General features: G+C 37.9%; 1 protein-coding gene across 5 annotated transcripts in view; it reads left to right on the forward strand.

Moving 5' to 3' along the window:
• The window catches only part of ALMS1 (ALMS1 centrosome and basal body associated protein), a 220513-nt gene that overhangs the window by 37150 nt on the left and 160476 nt on the right, over positions 1–22887 (forward strand). For all 5 annotated transcript variants that reach the window (XM_023223966.2, XM_026456443.2, XM_026456446.2 and 2 more), the window contains exons 4-7: positions 2973–3090; positions 4537–5009; positions 6537–6637; positions 12969–13062. In XM_023223966.2, coding sequence (XP_023079734.2) covers positions 2973–3090; positions 4537–5009; positions 6537–6637; positions 12969–13062 — 786 coding nt within the window. The remainder of the gene's footprint in view (positions 1–2972; positions 3091–4536; positions 5010–6536; positions 6638–12968; positions 13063–22887) is intronic.

A 22887-nucleotide genomic window follows, 5' to 3' on the forward strand; every position in this document is an offset into this window, starting at 1 on the left:
ATCTAAGTGCCTCCTGTGTGTTTGATGCTAGGGATATAAAGATGAAAGCTACCTCCTCTTCTGGGAAGGCAATCCAGTAAACAGAAAATAACAGTACCATGGGATTTGTATTATAATGGTGTAGAGCAGGATCTGCAAACTATAGCTTATAGGCCAAGTCTTGATTTTGTACCTTCCATCTGCTAAGAATGATTTTTGCATTTTTAAAGGATTGTAAAAACAAACAACCATAGTATATGTGACAGATTATATATGACCAACAAAACCGAAAATATTTACCATCTGACCTTTCATAAAAAAATGTTTGCTAACTCCTAGTCTAGAGTTTAAAATGAATACATACCTTAAAAGGAAACTGTTTTTCAAATTGATATAAAAAAGAACTTTCTAATAGTCAAAACCATTTAATAGCAGAAAGGCTGTGTAACGACAACAAAAAGTGAGCTTCATGTCACTGCAAAATGTCTAGCAAAATTTCTCTATTAGGATTTTAGCACTGGGGAGGAGATTGTGACCTAAAATGTTTTCTAATGTAAAGTTTTGTAACTCTGGCTTCTCATTTACTATAGATAGGGCAGAACATTTTAAATTATTGGAGTAGGTTCCTGGATCTGATAGGCAGAGGAAATTTTATCATTGCTGTTTTGTTATGCATAAGTACTAACATTGTGGTAATTAGGCTCTCGCCAATGGCAAATGTCATTGATGATGACTGGTGCCAGAATGGTTAGATACCTCAAAAAAAAAAAGGGATCCAAGCCAGTAACAGATGTCCATACTTCAGGAAACAAGAAGCTGTTGAAAGCTGAAAGAAAAAGGCATGGCAAGTAAAATACACTACCTTCCCATCACACACACACACACACACACAAGTAATGTTGTACACTTGAGAATCATTAACTCTTCAGCTTTGGCCTGCTCCTTTAGCAAATACTTTTTCCGATTTACCTGATTTAACTGTCCAATTCCACCCTGATATATTCTTAAATATTTAAGGAGATGCTGAAATGCTGCTTATAACTTACTTGTTACTTACTATTCCTTACTCATACCTAAATAGCTATTTTAGGTACTGAGGATTTCTGTGGGTTCTGAAACCTGGTTAGGGATAACTCTAATTTTTTTTTAGAAAAGACTCAGGTTCTTTAAATACGCAGCCTACAGTTAACCGGAAATAGTAAATTTGCGTTACTTGCCCAAAGGTCCCCCTTATAGCATTAGCTCTAGTGTATTTGGGGACTTTGTTAAAAACTCTTCATGATTTTTAGAGGGGTGAAGGACTGTTATGGAGGTTTAAGACTGCTTCTCTGTGCCAAGGCCAAAGAGGAACCATACCAATTGTTCCTTGGTGGCAAAAGTTGTTGTTATATATCAGTTTCTCACTTTAATTCATTCAGTAAGTAAATAACTCTCTTTTGAGTACCTATTAAATGTAGCAGGTACTTTGCTAGGCACTGAGGTTATAGCTGTGGATAAAGTAGACACAGAGTTCTTTGGGAGCCCGAGACGGGCGGATCACGAGGTCAGAAGATCGAGACTATCCTGGCTAACACGGTGAAACCCCGTCTCTACTAAAAAATACAAAAAACTAGCCGGGCGAGGTGGCGGGCGCCTGTAGTCCCAGCTACTCGGCAGGCTGAGGCAGGAGAATGGCGTAAACCCAGGAGGCAGAGCTTGCAGTGAGCTGAGATTGCGCCACTGCACTCCAGCCTGGGCGACAGAGCGAGACTCCGCCTCAAAAAAAAAAAAAAAAAAAAGTAGACACAGAGTTGACAATTTATATGGGAAGTGGATCGACGAAAGATTAAAACAAGAGGGTGATGAATTATATGGAAGGTGTGCGGGGTATATGAGCAGTGACGGTACGCGTTTTGAACAAGTGAAGGACAGATGACAACATGGTGAGCTCTGTGAACTCTAGGTTTTTGGTAATTTCAGGGGAACAGTGGTGTGAGAGAGGAGTCCTCACTTTGAACACAGTGTTACGGGCATTCTGAAATCAAGAGAGTATACTGATTAAAATAAGAATGATTTAAGTCAACATTCAGGAAATCACAAGAATTTTTTTTTTTATGTTTTCATTAAAGCAGCAGTTCAAACTTTTTGGGTAACAGGATTCTTTTATGCATTTAAAAATCACAACTCCAAAGAGCTTTTATTTATTTGGGTTATTGATATTTCCCATGTTAGAAATTAAAACTGAAACATTTAAAATTTATTAATTCATTGAAAAAATACATATTTTATAAAAATAACTTTTCTAATACAAAAATATGAAAAAAATTAGAAATATGGCCATGTTTTACTTAAACAACTCTATAATGTCTGACATAATAGAAGACAGCAAGATTCTCATGTCTGTTTCTGTATTCAGTCTGTTGCCATATCATACATTCTGTAGCTTCTGGAAAATGTCACTGTATCTTTTTGAGAGAATGGGAGTGAATAAGGCAAATGGTATCTTAATATTATTTTGAATAAAATTTCAACAGTAGGTACCTCCTAAGAGTGTCTTAGGGCCCAGGAGCTCCTGTGCTATACTTTGACATAGCAGCTGTAGTCTGTATTATGTAAGATAGGAAGAAACACTAATAATGGTTAAGAGCATTTGCTAAAAGTTGAAATGCTTGGGTTCAAATCTCACTGTGGCATTTCAGCTACTTGAATGCGGACAAGTTACTTAATGCTTTGTAAGTTTTGTAATCGTGTTTCCTCACCGATAAGATGTGTATATAATACCTATCTTTCAAGGTTGTCATGAGGATTAAATGAAATATTGTGTGTTAAGCACCTTGACTTTGTCAGGCTCTCAATAAATGATAGCTGCTACTGCTGTTGCTTTTATATTATTATTCTAATGCTTGTAGAATTCTCCATATGGCAGCATATGTAGGTGCTTTAAAGTATTACATACGTAAGTAAATAATCAATTTTCAGCATTAATCAGCATTTTTATATTTGAAACTTTGCAGTCATACAAGATAGCTTTGCTTCTCCTGATTTGCCTTTGCTGACCTGTTTGACACAAGACCAAGAATTTGCGTCTGATTCTTTATTTCATCAAAGTGAACTAAGTTTTGCACCTCTGAGGTAGGATGATTTATTTGCATGTAACCTTTCTCCTTTCTTGTTCTATGTTGTTACTAATATTAGTGACTTCAGGCTAAGGTGGTACTTTGAGGTGGGGCTTAGATACTCTTAGGACACACTCTGAAGGTAACAAAATCCTGTACTAGGACTTGATGCATATTAATTTGGCAGAGTAACGTGTAGAGATGAACTAGATGCCAGTAGTTTATTTAAAAATAGTTCCTAATGTATTCAGGCATTTCAGGCATATTTTAATTTAGAAGACACACTGGATTTTCCTTCTCATAAACCTCCCCATCTGCTGCTCATCATCTCTCTCCTCCCTCTCACCCTTATTCTGCAAAAAGCATTTATTTCTAGGTCACTAACTTGTTTGGGACTCTCATTTTGTCCAGCTGTTATTGAATGAGACTAGTTAGCTCTCCTTACCTTATAGGAGGTGTGAGTATGAAGTAAGAAGATTGTTATGAACAGACATATCCAAATTAACAGATACTCCAAATTCATGTCCTTTAGAATAGTCATAATGGGAGAAAAGTCTGGAATTTTCAAAACATATTTGGAATTATTCAAGAATATGTTTCCTCTTCTAGAACTGAAAAGAAAACCCACCTTAAATTAAAAACTATAGATGTTTAGAAAGTAAAAAGTAACCTCTGTCCTTATATATTACCTTATATCACTTTTATGAAAAGTGATCTGTACACATTTTTAGATCATCAACTAATTATTAAGTTACTGTTGTATTTGGGGAATAGATAACTTCTTGAGTGGTTTCTTTCTCTTTTTGTTTTTTTTTTTTTTTTGTTGTTGTTGTTGTTGTTTTTATCTAGATGGAGTCTTGCTCTGTTGCCCAGGCTGGAGTGCAGTGGTGCCATCATGGCTTACTGTAACCTCTAACTTCTAGGCTCAAGCAATCCTCCTGCCTTAGCCTTCACAATAGCTGGTACTACAGGCATGTGCTACCATGCCCTGCCAATTTTTAATTTTTTTGTAGAGATAGGGTCTTGCCATATTGTCATGGCTTGTCTTGAACTCCTGGGCTTCAGGTGATCCAAAATGCTAGGAGCACAGGTGTGAGCCATTGTGCCTGGCCTTGCATAGTTTTCAAGAGCACAATAAATGACAACTAGTAAAAAAATTAATGCAGGTTAAATGAAAAATCATGGTAGGCATCATTGTGAAAATCACATTCTGTGTCTGTTGTTTTAGGAGAAGCCTGAGATAATATCAGGGTTGTAGGGTGGTAGTTCACCTTTTGGTTAAAAAGATTTTTTTTGTTTACTCATTAGCCATTTTAAAGGAGTCTGAAATTAGGAGAGCTTTGTTTTTCAATGCACTTTTCAAATAAACTTGATTTTAGTGACATATGTATTTTTGTATTAGTACTTAAAAATTAAATGTTTTTAATGTGTTATTTATTTATTTTTAACTGTATATTTTCAGGGGAATTCCTGATAAGTCTGAAGATACTGAATGGTCTTCTCGACCATCGGAAGTTAGTGAAGCTTTATTCCAGGCTACTGCAGAAGTAGCTTCAGACTTAGCAAGCAGTTGCTTTAGTGTATCTCAGCACCCACTTATAGGGAGCACAACTGTTGGGTCTCAGTGCCCTTTTTTACCTTCTGAACAAGGGAATAATGAAGAGACTATTTCGTCTGTTGATGAACTGAAAATTCCCAAAGACTGTGATAGTTATGATGATCTTTGTTCATATATGTCATGGAAGACACGAAAAGATACACAGCAGCCTGAAACCAATTTAGCTGATAAAGATCAAGTTTCAGTTGCAACTTTATCTGACATAACCGATGAAAACATAACTACTAAAAGAAGTGACCATTTTGATGCTGCTTATTCATATGGGCAGTATTGGAAAGAGGAAGCTTCACCTAAGCAGGCAGAAACATATTTAACCAGTAAGTACCCTGATTCTTTTTCAGATTCATCTGACACAATTAATAAAAATAAAATTTCCAAGAGAAGTAACAGTTTTAGTGTCCCCTTTTCCTATGTGCCATGGAACAAAGAGGGAACTTTGCACCACCCAGAAACATGTGTAATCAGTAAGGACTGTGTTTCCTTTCCATGTGAAGTTGCTGCTCATTATAATAATAAAATATCATATTCTTTCTTGTGTTGTTTGTTGGAAAGAAGAGGAAAAGGGGTTCCCTTGACTTCTGATAGTCATTATTTTGAGAATGTTTATTTAAGGGCTCCAGCTGAGATTGAGGTGAAACAAAAGACGGATTCTTTGGAGGGTTATGAAAGAAATGAAGAAGGTTTACAGAAAGAATCATCTCAGTGTTTTGAACTAACAGAGACTAGAAATAATTTATCTTCAGAAATGCAACCCAGATCCTCAGGAATAAAGTGTTTTAGGAATGTTATAGCTCCTGATAATTCTGTAAAAGTTTCAGAAGCACATGTACTCTCCAGGGAACATGATACCTCTAAAATGGAGGCTTCTGGTGGTCCTCTTCAGACTGTTATATCCAACTTGGATGAGACATCAGAACAACTGTATTTTCAAGAGGAAAGAAACCAAAAGGGAACTTCTCTTTTTGGTGAGAAAAACATTGATGCTACTGAAAATATAGCTTTTGAGGCAGTTATTGCCTCTATTGAGCCTTCTAAGAAAGAGAGTACAGTAAATGACATCTAAGCTGACATCATTAACAGATGACAGCCAAGAGAGAGAACCAAAAAATCCAGATCTTTCTCCATTAAATTATAAAGATGAAAACTCTTTATTTGATAGGCTTAAACATACATGCTATCAGTCTACTCCTGGGGTGTTTGAACCAGCAGCTTCAAAACCATTGTTGCATATAAAGGATGATAATGGTAGCTTCCTATACTGGCAAAATGTTCAGGAAATGTTCATTAAGCCACTTTGTGTTATTCCATAGCTTAAGTCATCTGCTTCTTTGAGTGAAAAATCTTACAACCAGACTGTTGGTCTTGGCAAAACACAGTCAACTTTATTTCAATGTGATATAAGCAATGAACCATTTCTTCCCTTTGGGAAGATAAAGTCTGTTCCTTCTCTTGACCTTGCAGAGAAGATAGGATCTTCAGATGTTATTTATCATGTGAAAGTATTAACTTCAGATTCTTTGGTTTTACAAGATTTAAAGCAGCCAACCTTTGAAGAAGTTGCAGATTACTCAGACTTTAATTTGGGTAAGGATGTTAACTATAGTAATGCCATTAAAGGTCCACCTGCAGCTGAGGAAAACAGCTTTTCAGCAAACTTGGTGGCATGTGATGCAAAGTCACACACAAAGTGCTTTTACCATTGACCAGTGATGCATCATTAATTGCAGTCGCCCAAGAGACATTGCTGAAAGCTGATATAGGCCAAGGTGAAATTCCTTGGCCTGTGGGAGCTGAGTCTAGTTTTACTATACATACAATTATGCAAAATGACTCCTATTTTGTAGAGGGCCTGCAGGAGAAGGCTGAGTCTGACGTCATTACTCTGGATGGCCTAAATGAAAACGCTGTTGTGTGCAGTGAAAGAATTACTGAACTACAAAGAAAGGTGAGACACAATAAAATGATAGTTGTAAGAAACATGGCCTTTTTCAGTATTGTTTCAGGAAATGGTATTGTTTGTGTTTATTTTACTTTTTACTGTTTCCTGGGTACATGACCAATGTGATTTGACTGGTGAGTACATTGAGCTAGCAGCTTTAGAGAATTTTCGTGATGATCTAGAGATGCGTGACAGCTCCCTGCACTGGCAGCCTACTTTACAACTACCATCTGAGAAGGAAAGCAATTTTGAAAAGCCTGTAAGTTTTTCTATTTGACATTTTTTCTGGGTGGGGAGAGGAATATTTTATTTGAAAAAATTTCAAATTTTATTTGAAAATATTTTATTTGAAAAATTATATCTTTCATTACCAGCTTGTAACTTGTACCTGTTCTTTATCTGATATCCAGGAATATGTTCCATTAGAGGTTGGTATGAAAGAAATGTTTATGTTTCGTAGACTGTAAGACTTAGTTCTGGGGTGTCTTGGAAAAGGCCATCCCCTGGGGCTCCAGGCCTTTCATATTGAGGCAGCCTAACTCTTCCTAGTTGTGCCAGCAATAGTCTTCAGACAGTGTTAAGATTAGAGTTATTCATGGGAACATTCAGAAGCTTGTACTTTGAATGTTTCCCTCTGGTCTTCAATGTACAAGCCTTGAAACAGTCCCTGGAATATTTAAGTATTTCTCTTTAGAAGCTCCTGAAAGACTTGACTTCAGAGGTGTCTTGAAAGTTTTAAGACCCATGTTTGACCAGGAAGGATAATGAAGTGCTTAATGTCCAAACTGGCCAGTGCCTCTCCAAAGTGAAGTATCTCCTTCCCAAATGAGCAATACACTAATGTATATACATGTCCCTTCCTTCTCTCTATTTATATCATTATTACCATTGTGTGTGTACTAGAAACTGGCAACTCTAGGGGGTCATAAAAATTTTATGTCAGCCTTTTTTTTTTTTTAAATGTTCTGGGGCACATGTGCAGAACGTGCAGGTTTGTTACATAGGTGTACACGTGCCATGGTGGTTTGCTGTACCCATCAACCTGTCGTCTACATTAGGTATTTCTTCTAATGCTATCCCACCCCTAACCCCCTACCCGCTGACAGGCCCCGGTGTGTGATGTTCCCCTCCCTGTGTCATTCTTTTATAGAAGACTTTTATTTGCTTGGATCTTTGGATCCCTTGGCATTAATGTTCCTCTGGTCCTGTTGAATGAATATCCTCTTTTGTTGTCTGGTACTGTAAGTCCCAAGGTGGGCCCTACTTCCTTGTGATATATCCTTATATCCTCTTATTAAATACTGTTAGATAAAATAGTGATGTACTTAATGTTATTTCTCTTTTCCTGTTTTCCTATGTATAAGATTGGTATATTTTTGTAAAGCTCTATTAGTTTGGGTTACACCCACATTTAGACCTTTAGGTTCAGATTGTTGGTAGAAAATGAACAAAGATATTATGATGAACTTTTATTTATAATTTATTACATTTATTAAAATTTTTTTAACACAGAATCACTAGGTTAGTTTTATTTTCTTCAGTATTCTAAACTAGGCATTCTTTAATTTTAATCTGATAACAGTGGGGATGAAAATGATAGTTAACACTTTGTGCTCAAGTACTGTGCTAGGAGGTTACATGTATGTATCAATTCATTTTTGTCCTCTGTCAATTCTGTCAAATAGAATTGTTAGAGATTATTATCATCCCTGTTTTACTATTGAGACTTAGAGGATTTAGGAACTTGCTTATCATTATTCAGCAATTGGGGGAACCAGTATTTGAAACTAACCATGTCTGTGTACTTAACCACCATACCATAAACTGTCCCCCGTCTCCCCCACCCCAGAATTTTAACTATTCTTGATGAAACTAAGGTTAAGATTTTGCATTATTTTGGCAAGAGTAGAGGTTTTGAAGGAGATTGCCTAAAGTTGCATTCAATAACAATGAGAAACAAAATAACAACTTTTAAAGTGTTCTAAATTTTTAATACTACTTTTGTGACTTATATCAACCTTTCATGTAGATAAAATGTATTTTAAAAATAAAGATATAGAGGCCGGGCGCGGTGGCTCAAGCCTGTAATCCCAGCACTTTGGGAAGCCGAGACGGGTGGATCACGAGGTCAGGAGATCGAGACCATCCTGGCTAACACGGTGAAACCCCGTCTCTACTAAAAAAATACAAAAAACTAGCCGGGCAGGGTGGCGGGTGCCTGTAGTCCCAGCTACTCAGGAGGCTGAGGCAGGTGAATGGCGTGAACCCGGGAGGCGGAGCTTGCAGTGAGTGGATATCACGCTACTGCACTCCAGCACTCCAGCTTGGGTGACAGCGTGAGACTCCGTCTCAAATAAATAAATAAATAAATAAATAAATAAATAAATAAATAAAAATAAAGATATATAGGTTCAGTTAATGTCCAGAGACTAGCTTTGACCACTGCTCCAAATTTTAATCTGTCCTTAAATGTAGCCTGAAGTATAATTTTTCAATCTAAGGAAGATGCTGTTATTCCCTATATTGTCTTTCAGTTGTAGCTCTGTCTGTCTTAGTCTTAGATCTAGGAGTTATTTAATGTCAATATCAGAAAAGCAAGGAGCCAGATGTGGTAGTACTTTTTCTGTGTGGCTTAGCTTGATTTCAGGGGCTTGCTTACTCGTTGGTTGCTTCCTTACACTCCTCATCTGTGTCACAGAAGAGTCATTCATACTTACTTGATTCACTTTTATATCTACTCATCATAAATGATTATTTGGGTATCCACGTATGTATGATGCAGCTTGGAACTGTGAAAAGAACAGAGATTTGGAGTCAAAATCCAGTTCAGTTACTTTGTTAACCTTGTGTCTTGAGTAAATGACTTTGGAGGATCACTTTCCTGATCTGCATAAGGAAACAGGAATAGTAATAATCAACCTCATATATCCTACTATTAAATGGGGTAAGTTATATAGCATTTATATAGTTCCTGGTTGTTAGTTCTCTTCACTTAGCTGAAACTAGACTATTAGAGTCTCTGGTGGTTTCCTACTTTCTATCATTATTTTGTTTTTCTTTCTCCTTGTTCTTGGTAGCAGCACATAATTAATATGCTTTTTTTTTGTTTGTTTTTTTGTTGAGATAGAGTTTCGCACTTGTCATCCAGGCTGGAGTGCAATGGCACGATCTCAGCTCACTGCACCCTCCGCTTCCTAGGTTTAAGCAGTTCTCCTGCGGCAGCCTCCCAGGTAGCTGGGATTACAGGCGCCTGCCACCATGCCTGGATAATTTTTTGTATTTTTAGTAGAGATGGGATTTCACCATATTGGCCAGGCTAGTCTCCAACTCCTGATCTCAAGTGATCCACCTGTCTCGGCCTCCCAAAGTGCTGGGATTACAGGTGTGAGCCACCGCGCCAGGCCTAATATGCTATTTTAGTACCTCTTGTTTTGGCCATTTAACTCTAAAAATTATTTAAGATTTAAGCCTTAGATTTCTTTCCTCTTCTTACCCCCCCACCTTTGGAGACCTAGTTGCCTGTCTCTGTGTGGATGATTATCACCTCTGTTTTTATACCCTGATATTTGTCTAATTTATTTTGCATGTTTTCTTGTGAACATTGTCATCACCCCAAATTCAACTTGCCCTATAGCAAAATAACTCATGTTTTTCCTAAAATTAGACTCACTTATAGAGTTTCTGAGTTTTTATGAAAGGTATTAGTATTTTTCTGGTTTCTTGGTCATCTTTCATTCTTTCTTCATTGTTGATTAAACATTGGGAAGATAAACCAATCTTGATTTCTTTTTCTTCTGGTTCTTTCCATTTTCAGTTAGCAATGAAGATCTGCTGGTTTCTTAAATAAATACTTCTCATAATTTTCATTTTACATTTTCTTTTGTATTACCTACTTTTTTTTTTGAGACGGAGTCTCCTGCTGTCGCGCATACTGAAGTGCAGTGGCATGATCTCGGCTCACTGCAAGCTCCACCTCCCGGGTTCACGCCATTCTCCTGCCTCAGCCTCCTGAGTAGCTTGAACTACAGGTGCCCGCCACCATGCCCAGCTAATTTTTTGGATTTTTAGTAGAGACGGGGTTTCACCGTGTTAACCAGGATAGTCTTGATCTCCTGACCTCGTGATCTGCCTGCCTCCGCCTCCCAAAGTGCTGGGATTACAGGTGTGAGCCACCGTGCCTGGCCGGTATTACCTACTTTAATAGTTCTGTATTTTGAAACTTTAACATAATGAAATTTTTTGATGTCAAGCTTGCAAGCAAAATTTTTCTTTATTTCTGTGTTTGAAAGCTGTAGAAGAAAAACTGCTGTAAACTATAAACACACACTCTCTCACAAGTGTCTATATATTATGTATGGTCATGCCACACTGTGATAGTTAATTACAGGCTGCATATATGATGGTAGTCCTTTAAGATTAAAATACTGTATTTTTACTGTACCTTTCCTATGTTTAGATATGTTTAGATACACAAATACCGTTGTTTTACAGTTGCCTACAGTATTTAGAACAGTAACATGCTGATAGGTTTGTAGCCTGGAAGCAGTAGGCTAGACCACTAGCCTAGGTGTGTAGTAGGCTACACAGTAGTAGTTTGTGTATGTCACTCTGTGATGTTTGCACAACAACAAAATTGCCTAACAACACATTTCTCAGAACATATCCACATCATTAAGTGACACATGACTGCATATTATATATATGCATATATCTTTATGTATATTTATGTGTATTTATATATGTGTGTGTGTATATATATAGGCTGTACTTCAAAAAAGTTTCCTGTAGGAGGGAGGTAATTGAAAACTAAGAACTTTGTGCTATGTGGAGAGCAGGGCTTCTTAGCAGCATTATCATTTTGAGTTGGATAATTCTTTGTTATAGTGGGAGGCGTGTTTCCTGCTTATTGTAGAATGTTTTGCAGCGTCCATCCCTGGCCTCTATTCACTAGATACTAGTAACATCCTCTCCCATCACAAGTTACGACAGCAAAAAATATTTCCAGGCATTGTCAAATGTTCCTTGATGGGTACAAAATCTTCACCAGTCGAAAAGCACTGGTCTAGAGAAACTTGTATGGGCAGTAGATGTAGATATAGAAATAGATGTGGAATATTCATTTCCACACTTCACACGGCTTCCTAAGAATGTTCATTACTACACAATGAAAAATTGATGAAAGAGGATAGAAAAATTCATGCTTATGTACATTTCTAGACTTCATCCTGAGAAGATATGACTGAAATAATCTTTTTAGGGAAATAAAGACAACCTAAAATTGATATATATTTTTATATGAGGGTGCACTGTGAATTTGGTGAAAAGTTGTACATGTTTAGGTATTAATGTCACCAATATTGGTTTCTAATTTCTTTTTTTTTTTTTATTTTTGAGACGGAGTCTCGCTCTGTCGCCCAGGCTGGAGTGCAGTGGCCAGATCTCAGCTCACGGCAAGCTCCGCCTCCCGGGTTTACACCATTCTCCTGCCTCAGCCTCCCAAGTAGCTGGGACTACAGGCGCCCGCCACCTCGCCCGGCTAGTTTTTTGTACTTTTTAGTAGAGACGGGTTTTCACCGTGTTAGCCAGGATGGTCTCGATCTCCTGACCTCGTGATCCACCCGTCTCGGCCTCCCAAAGTGCTGGGATTACAGGCTTGAGCCACCGCGCCCGGCCTCTAATTTCTTTTCTAGCAAGGACTTGTGACCTGATGAAACATTAGGAACTTCTTTTTGAGCAGTTAACCTTTACTTCACTACCAATTTATAGTCTCCATTACTTTTGTTTTAAGAAGTTTGAGGACTTATGCTTGTTGGTAACTGATCACAGTTATGGTTCTTTGATACTCTCATTTTCCTTCTAAACATTTGTGAGTTTCTAGAAAATATTCCTGTTTCTTTTTCCTTCCTACTCTTTCTTGCCCACAGTGCACCTCTCTACCTTAAAAAGAAATACCTGAGCTTGTCAAGAATAATCCCGTGGTTCAAATTCTGCAATGATCATAAGGAGCAAACTTCTGAGTAACAACACTTCTAGACATACTATCTATGATATTTTAATTAGACAGATTTCTAAGCCCTCAGGATGATTTATAGAGTCTTCTCAGAGTTGACCCAACAAGATACGACCTATATATGAATTCAGAAGGTTTGAGATTATGATCTTAAGTAACTAGTGTAACTTCTCAGTGTTCATCTTTATAAAAATGAGGGATTATTTTTAGCAGATGAAGTTTGAAATTAATATCTTATTTTCTTCATTTCTTCATAGGTGGGTCATTCTAATCTGGGCATTAATGAGTCTTTTTTCATTTTTATTGCCTTCATTTGTTCCACATAAGCTAACAAGAGAGTCGGAATATCACTCTTCAGATCTGAGAATGTTGAGGATGTCTCCTGACACTGTGCCAAAGGCTCCTAAACATTTAAAAGCAGGTATGTAGAAAAAGGAGATGGTAAATGTCCTATTTATGGATACCTTTTGAAAAAATATTTTATTAGGTCTAATTTTTTTATTTTTTAATATCTGTAATAATTATACTTCAGATTAGATGTGTTTAGAAATCCTGTCTTAGTCTCCTCAGACTGCTATGACAAAAATATCTGAATACTTTAAGTGTGGCTTATAAACAACAGAAATTTGTTTCTCGCAGTTCTAGAGGCCGACAATTCCAAGATCAAGTGCTGGCAGATTCAGTGTCTTCTGAGGGACTGTTTGCCATAGATGACATGTTCTTCTGTGCCCTCCTGTGGTGGAAGGGGCAAGGGGTTTCTCTGGAATCGTTTTTATAATGGACACTAATCCCAAACATGAGGCCTGTGTCCTCATGATCTAATTACTTCCCAAAAGCCCTGCCTACTAATTTCATCACCTTGGGGATTAGGATTTCAACCTGTACTTTTCAGGGGGGCCACAAACATTCAGACCATCACAAATCCGCTGTTCTTTTATTAGAGGAATCATTTGGTTTTTCATTGCATTCTACATGACAATATTTAGAACTGAATTATATGGAGGAGTCTGATGTTAGAATCTGTTTATTCCTTTGTGTGTCTTGAAGGGAAAAAGGAATTGATTGAGCCCAAGATGACAAGAGTGGATGCAAATAAGTTTGTAGAGAGGAAATTGAGAGAAATCAGTTTTGAGGTAAAAGCAAGATTATCTGCTGAGGGAGGTAAGTAGTGGTGCAAGTAGGTTAGAGGCTTTGAGGAGAGTGGTTTGGTGAAGACTTATAGTTTGTGTTGAAGTGAATTTGAGATGGAGCTGACCAAGGGAAAGTAAAAGGATTGGAGGGCAATTCTGAGAAGTCAGCTCAGGTTAGTGATAATGATTTTATAACGTTGTCAGCCTGTATAGAATCTCTGATTTGTTTTTCCTGCTAACACTCAGGAATGGAGATGATGAATTACCGTATCGATCCTTGGTTCAGGAATACATTGAATGGGTATGGTAGAAGGACAGCAGGCAAAGAGAGAAGAGTTGATCACCTATTGGTTTCAGCCTACATAGGGAAAGAGAAGCCAGAAGAGTTGTTATTCTAGGAGAAAATAGAAGGACCAAAGATTTGTTTATGATGTTGATTAGATGAGGTGGGAATAAGTTATTGAGAGCACTAGAAGAATAGGCAATTTTGGTTAGATTGAATAAGTAGATTTAAATGAGGAACAGTTTGAAGGGTGATGAAATCCATTAAATAGCCCTGGGATTGGATGGTAGAAATTGAATAAAAATTACTGGAGTAAATAAAATTTTGGGTCAGGTACAGTGTCTCAAGCTTGTAATCTCAGTACTTTGGGAGACTGAGGTGGCAGGTTCACTTGGAAGAGTTTGGAAAAGATTGGTATTAATTGTTTTTGAATAGAAATTACTGTGAAACTACCTGGGCTGTTCTTGTAGGAAGTTTTTAAATTACTAATTTCATCTCTTTCCTTGCCATAAGTCTATTTAGATTTTATATTTTTCATGAATCAGCTTTTGCAATTTGTGTCATAAATAGAACTTGTCTATTTAGCGAGCCTATCTGTTTACATGTATCTGTTCATAATATTCCCATGTAATCCCTTTCATGTCAGTAAGGTTAGCTACAATGACCTCTCTTTCATTCCTGATTTTAGTAACTTAAGTTTTCCCCTTCTTTTTTTCTCCCTTTGGTGAATCTAGTTAAATTTTGTCAATTTTGCTGATTTTTTCAAATAAGCTGGTTTCTTTATTTTTTCTAATCTTTATTTTTCTTTTCTGATATTTGTTTCATTTATTTTCATTCTAGTCATTATTTTTCCTTCCTTCTATTTGCTTTGGGTTTAGTTTGCACTTTTTTTCTGTTTTTTTTTTTTTTTTAAGGTATACAGTTAAGTTATTGATTTAAGCTCTTTCTTCTTATTATTACAAGTTTATGTGTAAAAATTGATAAATTCCTAACCACTGTGTTAGCTGCATGCCCGAAGTTTTGGCTTATTATATTTTTGTTTTAGTTCATCTAAACTTATTTTCTAGTTTACATTGTGATTTTTCTGCATTTACCCTTTGGTTATTTAGGAATGTGTTGTTTAATTTCCTTCTGTTATTATGTTTCACCTGATTCAATTTTTGTTGGAAAACATACTTTGTATGATTTGTCTTTTTAAGTTTTATTGAGGCTTATTTTATGTTTTAGCATGTAGTTTATTCTGTAGAATGTACAGTTTGTACTTGAGAAGAATGTGTATTCTGCTGTTGTTAGGCGGTGTGTTCTATAGATGTCTCTCAGCTCTATTGGGTTGGGTTTAGGTGTTCAAGTCTTCTGTTTCCTTGTTGGTCTTCTGACTGTTTTCTCCATTTTCAAAAGGAGGGTATTGAAGTCTTCAACTCTTATTGTTTGTCTTTCTCCCTTTTTTTCTCTCTCAGATTTGCTTCACATATTTTGACATTATGATGTTAGATCCATGTATGTTTATAATTGTTATATATTCCTGATGAATTGACCTTTTTTTTTTTGGAGACAGTCTTGTTCTGTTGCCCAGGCTGAAATGCAGTGCATGGCTCACTGCAACCTCTGCCTCCTGGGTTCCAGTGACTCTCGTGCCTCAGCCTCCTGAGTAGCTGGGACTATAAGCGTGTGCCATCATGTCCGACTAATTAGAATTGACCTTTTAATTGTTATAAATTGTTCCTTCTTATTCCGAGTAACTTTTTTTTTGTTTTAAAGTCTGTTTGTCTTAGGTTAGAATAGACACTTCGGCTCTTATTGTTGCTGTTTGTATGGTTTATCTTTTAAAATCACTCTACTTTCAACCTATTTGTATTTTTTAAATAAAAAATGATGTATCTGCTGTAAAGAGCATATAGTTAAATCTTGGGTTTTTAATTTTAAAATTCTATCTAATTATTTTTGCCTTGTGATATGATTATTTAATCTGTTTGCATTTAATGTCATTATTGATGTGATTGGATTCACATTTTCTGGCTTACATTTGGTTTTTCATGTGTCTTGTGTCTTTTTTCTTCTCTGTTCCTCTTTATTGCATGAAGTGAATATTTTCTGGTATGACACTTTCAGTTTAATTTTTTAAATGATTTTCTAGGTGATTTTTTAAAAGTTATATTCTTAGTGGTTACTCTGGGGCTTATAATATTTATCTTATCAGAATATACTTCTGATTTATACTAACTTAATTCTACTGTGATACAGAAACTTTACTCCTATATAACGCTATTCCCTCTCTTTTTTTTGGTGTCATTATTGTTATGCATACTACTCACACATTTTTTTTTGTTTTTTTTTTAGTTAGGGACTTGCTCTGTTGCCCAGGTTGGATTGCAGTGGCATGATCATAGCTCACTCTAACCTAGGCTCAAGTGATTCTCCTGCCTCAGTCTCCTCTGTCGTGAGGACCACAGGTGTGTACCACTACACTGAGCTAATTTTTCAAAAAAAGTTTTTTGTAGAGATGGGATCTCACTACATTATTGGTCTCGAATTCCTGGGCTCAAGCAGTCCCCCCACCTTGGCCTCTCAAAGTGCTGGGATTACACATGTAAGCCACCATGCCCAGCTGCTTTATATATTTTCAAATTGCTTTTAAAATCAGTTAAGAGAATACAGGAAATGAAGCATGTCTTTTTGTAGTTACCGATGTAATTATTTTTACTAGCACTATTTGTTTTGTTATGAAAATGTTACTATTATCTGGTGTTAACTTGTTTTTCAGCCTTTGGAACTTTCTATATTCTTGTAAAGTGGATCTGCAAGTTCCCTGTTTTTGTGTATCTGGCATGTTTTTATTTCATCTTTTTGACAGATAGTTTTGCTGGGGTTGGAATTCTTGGTTGACAGTCTTTTTCTTTTCAGCACGTTGAATATGCCTCTTCACTATCTTCTGGCCTCCATAGTTTTGGATGAGAAGTCAGCTATTACCTTATTCATGTTCTCTTGTATGTAATTTGTTTTCTCTTGTTGCTTCCAAGATACACTCTTTGTCTTTCACTTCAGTATCTTGGTTATAATATGTCTCCCTGTGGATCTCTGTGTTTATTCTACTTTGAGCTCACTGAACTTGTCGGATATATAGTTAATATCTTTTATCTAATTTGGGAAGTTTTCAACCATCATTTCTTTGAGGATTTTTTCTGCTTCTTTCTCGTTTTTCCCCAGTTATCATCTCTTGCATCGCAGTCCACATATATCAGCACCCCTAATCCTGTCTCACTGGTCTCTAAGCCTTTGTTTGTTTTTCTTTATTCTTTTTTTCTGTCTTTTCTTCAGTTTGCATAATCTCTATTCATTTATCTTGATGTTTGCTGATTTTTTTCTTCTGTCTGTCCATATCTACTGTTGAGCCTCTAGTGATTTTTTCACTTCAGTTACTGTACTTTTCAGCCTTAGAATTTCCATTTTGTTATTTTCTAAGTTCTGTCTTTTATTCTGTATTTGATGTGACTTTGCCGTCATACCTACCTTTAATTCTTTAAGCATACTTTTCTTCCCTTTGAACATGTTTATAATAGCTGCTTTTAATTGTTAGTGGCTAAGCCCAATGCGTGGGCCCTCTGAAAGGCAGATTTGCCTATTTTGTTCCCCCTGTGAAGAGATCACACTTACTTTTGCACGTCTTACTTTTCTGTTGTTCTAAACTGAACATTTTGGGTAGTATCTTGTTGCAACTCTGGATATTTATCCCTTATCTGGGCTGGTAATATTTGATATTTTTGTTGTTTAGTTATTTAGTGTCTGGTTTGGATTAGTTCTTAATTGCTCACCACCAGGATCTCCATTGTTTTTGCCAGTGTCCTTAGGCTTGAGCTTTTTATGCTCTGTTTCAAATAAAGTCAATCTCCTTATGGAGATGTGTGGAGCTCTCTGTTCTTATGGCTTGCCTCTCCTGGGTAGAAGCTTTGCAGCACTGCTCTGTATCTGGGGGCAGGTTCGTTAGTCTACTTCTCTTGGAATAACACACCCCTTCTCTATGATTGTGATACTGAAAGGGGTAGTAGTTAGTCCTTGCACTTAGATTGCCTCTCCTGGAGTGGACCCTCACTCTACCTACAAGTGAGCTGGGGTAGGGGTGATTAGAGCTTAGTATTTTCAGCTTGGAATAAATCTTCCACTCTGTAAATGGGGACTGGGTGCAGGTCGGTTGCTTCTTGTGTTCTTTCTTTTTCTCTTATTAGCAAACATCAACAGCCAGTGTTCTTTCTTTGCAGCCTTTCTCCCATGACATCCCTTCCGTTCTGCCTTACCTTATGGATTATATCTACTGATGTACCCAGGTGTACCATTTTAATTATTTGGTTAAAATGGTACATCTCATTTCTACCAGTAAGATCCTGAGCTCCTCAGTTATCTCTCAGAATAGTATTGTGGTGTATGGGCTGACATTAAGATTTAATATTATGTGCAGTCTTGACATCTGAAATTACGAGGTCCTCAAAGGGCCTAACCACAAGTTTACCTGCCAGATATGCCCTCCCCTCTGTGGGAGAGGCTTCCTACACAGCCAGTTCTTCTATCAATGAGACCAACTGTATTCTAATTTATCCAAACTTGTTTCCAGTTTATCTTGTAATTTAAACTATTCAAATTATGTTAAGTGTAGCTACTTTACCTGATGTGTAAATTATCTTAACTCATACTTTGGAGCCAATTTGAGATGAAGCTCGGCAGTCACTTTCTGCTTGTTATGAAATAGGACCCAGAGGTTTGCCAATAAAAAATAAGAAATCAGGGCAACTAATATCAAGGGACCATTTAAATACAATATGACTCAAACATGGACATAAATATTTCTTTCATTTGCCTCCTCTTCACCCTATTGATGAGGGAGGGATTCCTGGTACTCAGCCTAATAGATTTCCATCCCATGCTAACCTGTGAAATTATTCAAACAAGCCAATCACATCCTCCTACAGAAATAAAAAAAAAATCACCCTCTCTTCTTGCTACTGTAAGGCTGCCTCCCATAGTTTCTGTTTACTCATTCTGTTCACATGTACAACCCCCATGTGGCCCTGCATGACCTGGTGTCTTCCCCAGCTGTGAGTATATGTGACTAATAAATACTGTCAGTCTCCTCTGTCCAGTGTTGTCTTTAGCCAATCCAGAACCATCAAGCAGGAATCCCTCCCTCATCAATAGGGTGAAGAGGAGGCAAATGAAAGAAATATTTATGTCCATGTTTGATTCATATTGTATTGAAATGGTCCCTTGATATTAGTTGCCCTGATTTCTTATTGGCAAACCTCTGGGTCCTATTTCATAACAAGCAGAAAGTGACTGCCGAGCTTCATCTCAAATTGGCTCCAAAGTATGAGTAAAGATAATTTACATATCAGGTAAAGTAGCTACACTTAACATAATTTGAATAGTTTAAATTACAAGATAAATTGGAAACAAGTTTGGATCTGGATTGTTGAAAAAGAATTGGTGACACCGTTGGAAAGTAGGGTAGTCAATTTAGTTTTGGACATACTGAGTTTGATTTGTCAGGAGATCATTTGGTTTGAAGTGTCTTCAAAGCCAGTTGAACAAATGGGAAATAGGAAATACAAATTTGGAAGATCTTAAATAATTTATGATTAAAATTATGCCATAAGCGTAGTTAAGCTTTCTGAAGGAGCATTGGTAGAGAGAAAAGCAAAAGGTCAAGGATAGTACCTCATGGAATACAATAGCAGAAAGAGGCCAATAGAAAATACCAAAAAGGACAGATATTTTGTTTAAATTCTTACTCTGATTTAGTTCTTACCTCTTCAGTTTCCATTTCCATTTCTTAGTGCCTTTACTGTGTCACACTGGATTTTGTTGCACGTACGTTTAGGATTGCTGTGTCTTCTTGGTGGATTGATCCTTTATCATTATGTAAGATTCCTCTTTGTCCCTAGTAATTTTCTTTGTTCTGAAGATTATCTTATATAGCCACTCCTACACAATAGTTCTTTTCTTTCTTCTTCTTCTTCTTCCTCTTCCTCTTCCTCTTCCCCTTCCCCTTCCCCTTCTTCTTCTTCTTCTTCTTCTTCTTCTTCTTCTTCTTCTTCTCCTCCTCCTCCTCCTCCCCCTCCTCTTCTTCTTCTTCTCCCCCTCCTCTTCCTTTTCTTCTTCTTCTTTCTCCTTCTTCTTCTTCTCCTTCTCCTTCTCCTTCTTCTTTTTTTTTTTTTGAGATAAGGTCTCACTCTGTTGCCCAGGCTGGAGTGCAGTGATATGATCATAGCTCACAGCAGCCTTGAATTCCTAGGCTCAAGCAGTCCTTCTGTCTCACCCTCTGAGTAGCTAGGACTATAGATGCACCCTACCATGCCCCCCTAATCTTTTTTTTTTTTTTTGTAGAGACAAGGTCTGGCTATGTTGCCCAGGCTAGTTTTCAGCTCCGGGCCTTTCAAAGCCTGATCCTCCCATCTTGACTTTCCAAAGTGCTGGGATTACAGGCATAAGCCACCACAGCCAGCCTTTTTATCTGTCTTTTAGTTTCAATCTTCCTATGTCATTATGTTTGAAGTGAATTTTTTCGTAGACATCATGTAATTGGGTCATTTAAAAAAAATCCACTCTGCTAGTATCTGTATTTTAGTTTGTTTGTTTATTTATTTTGAGATGGAGTCTCGCTGTGTCGCCAGGCTGGAGTATAGTGGTGTGATCTCGGCTCACTGCAACTTCTGCCTCCCAGGTTCAAGCAATTCTCCTGCCTCAGCCTCCCGAGTAGCTGGGACTACAGGCACACACCACCATGCCTGGCTAATTTTTGTATTTTTAGTGGGGACAGGCTTTCACCATGTTGTCTAAGATGGTCTCGATCTCTTGACCTTGTGATCCACCCGCCTTGGTCTCCCAAAGTGCTGGGATTACAGGCGTAGTTTGTTTATTTAGACAGTTTATACGTGAAGTTAATATTGATCTATTATGCCTTAAGTCTGCAATTTTATTATTTATTTTCACTTTATTCCTGTTTCTCTTGTCTTGCCTTACTATGGGTTTCATGAACATATTTTAGAATTTCACTTTATTTATTTTTATTATTTATTAATTTATGAGATGGAGTCTCGCTCTGTCGCCCAGGTTGGAGTGCAGTGGCACGATCTCGGCTCACTGCAAGCTCCATCTCCCGGGTTCACGCCATTCTCCTACCTCAGCCTCCCAATTAGCTGGGATTACAGGTATGTGCCATCAACACCCGGCTAATTTTTTTACATTTTTGTTAGATATGGGGTTTCACCGTGTTGGCCAGGCTGATTTCCAACTCCTGATCTCAAGTGATCTGCCTGCATCAGCCTCCCAAAGTGCTGGGATTATAGGCGTGAGCCACCGAGCCTGGCCCTTGGTGTGGATTTCTTTGGGTTTCCTGTTTGGAGCTGACTTACCTTCTTTAATCTATAAGTTTATGTCTCGTCAAATTTGGAATGTTTTCAGACTTTATTTCTTTGAATTTAACTCATCTTGTTTGCATCATTTGATTGTCTTCTCCCTCTCTATCGCGTTCACACACTCTCTCTCTGTCTCTGTCTCTTTCTCTCTCTCTCGGCTCACTGCAACCTCTGCCTCCTGGGTTCAAGCGATTCTTGTGTCTCAGCCTGCCGCGTAGCTGGAATCTTAGGCGTGTACCACCACACCCAGCTAATTTTTTGTATTTTTAGTAGAGATGGGGTTTCACCGTGTTGGCCAGGCTGGTCTTGAACTCCTGACCTTAAGTGATCCACCCACCTCAGCCTCCCAAAGAGCTGGGATTACAGGCGTGAGCAACAATAGCCAGCCTTGATTGTCTTTTCTCAATCAATTTGTGATTTTCCTGGTTCTTAGTGGTAAAAACAAATTATATCCTGGACATTTTGGATATTATGTTAGGAGACTTTGATTCCTATTTATAATCTTCTCTTTAGCAGGCAGTTGCTCTATTTAGGTTTTCCATGTAGGTTCTGGCCTATTTATGTGGCTGTGATCCCAAAGATAATTTAGTTTTCAGGGGAGTTGCATTCTGGTCTATTTCAGTGGTACCATTGAGGCTCCCACTCAGTCCCTGTTGGTGATGCTTATGTAGGTGGAATGGTCTTTCTCAAGGTCTGCTGCTGCTGTGTGGAAAGGGGGAGATGCTAACCCATAGAGTAGAGAACATTTCCCTGGGCCTGCCCCTGGACCACCTGGTGTCAGTGGGTCACCCACTTGATTCTTGTTGATGGCATTCATGGAGTTAGAAAATGCTTTTCTAGGCCTCCTGATGCATCTAGGTAGGATGCTGAGCCCTGGGATGGAGAACATTTCCTTGAACCTACTCTCTGGGTTTCTCAGTGCTAGTGGACTTCCATTCAGTTTTTGCCAGTGCCACTGGGGAAGGAAAGTGCCTACCTGGGCTCCCTTTTACCACAGGAGAATTAGGAGATGGTGGACTTAGGTCTCCTTTTGTTGCTGGCTAGAGGACAGGGAGATGCCAAATCTATTGGGACTCTCTACCTGGTTTCTGCTGGCACTACAGTTCAGGTGGTGCAAGCTTACCTGTTGCTGCTGGGTTGGAGTAGGGTGTGGGGAAATGGGACTGTCTGCTAAGTCTGCTGGGCTGCCCGTTTCTTGGTCCTCGGGCCATAGACAGCAGGCTTTGCTTGGACTTCTTTCCGCCCTCCTTCCTTCCCTTTCTCTTTCCCACTGTTCCTATTCCTATTTCTATTTCTGGCCTTAGTTCCACATTGTAGGCCTCTCCAGAGTCCAGCCTCAGATATGACAGTTAAAAAGAAAACTGAGAAAGTAATTGCCATGTTGTTCTCCAGTCTGGAGGTCCTTAGCCAGTCTGCCTTTCACTTTCTAC

This window comes from Piliocolobus tephrosceles, chromosome 15 (genome assembly GCF_002776525.5).
Source record: "Piliocolobus tephrosceles isolate RC106 chromosome 15, ASM277652v3, whole genome shotgun sequence".
NCBI lineage: Eukaryota > Metazoa > Chordata > Mammalia > Primates > Cercopithecidae > Piliocolobus > Piliocolobus tephrosceles.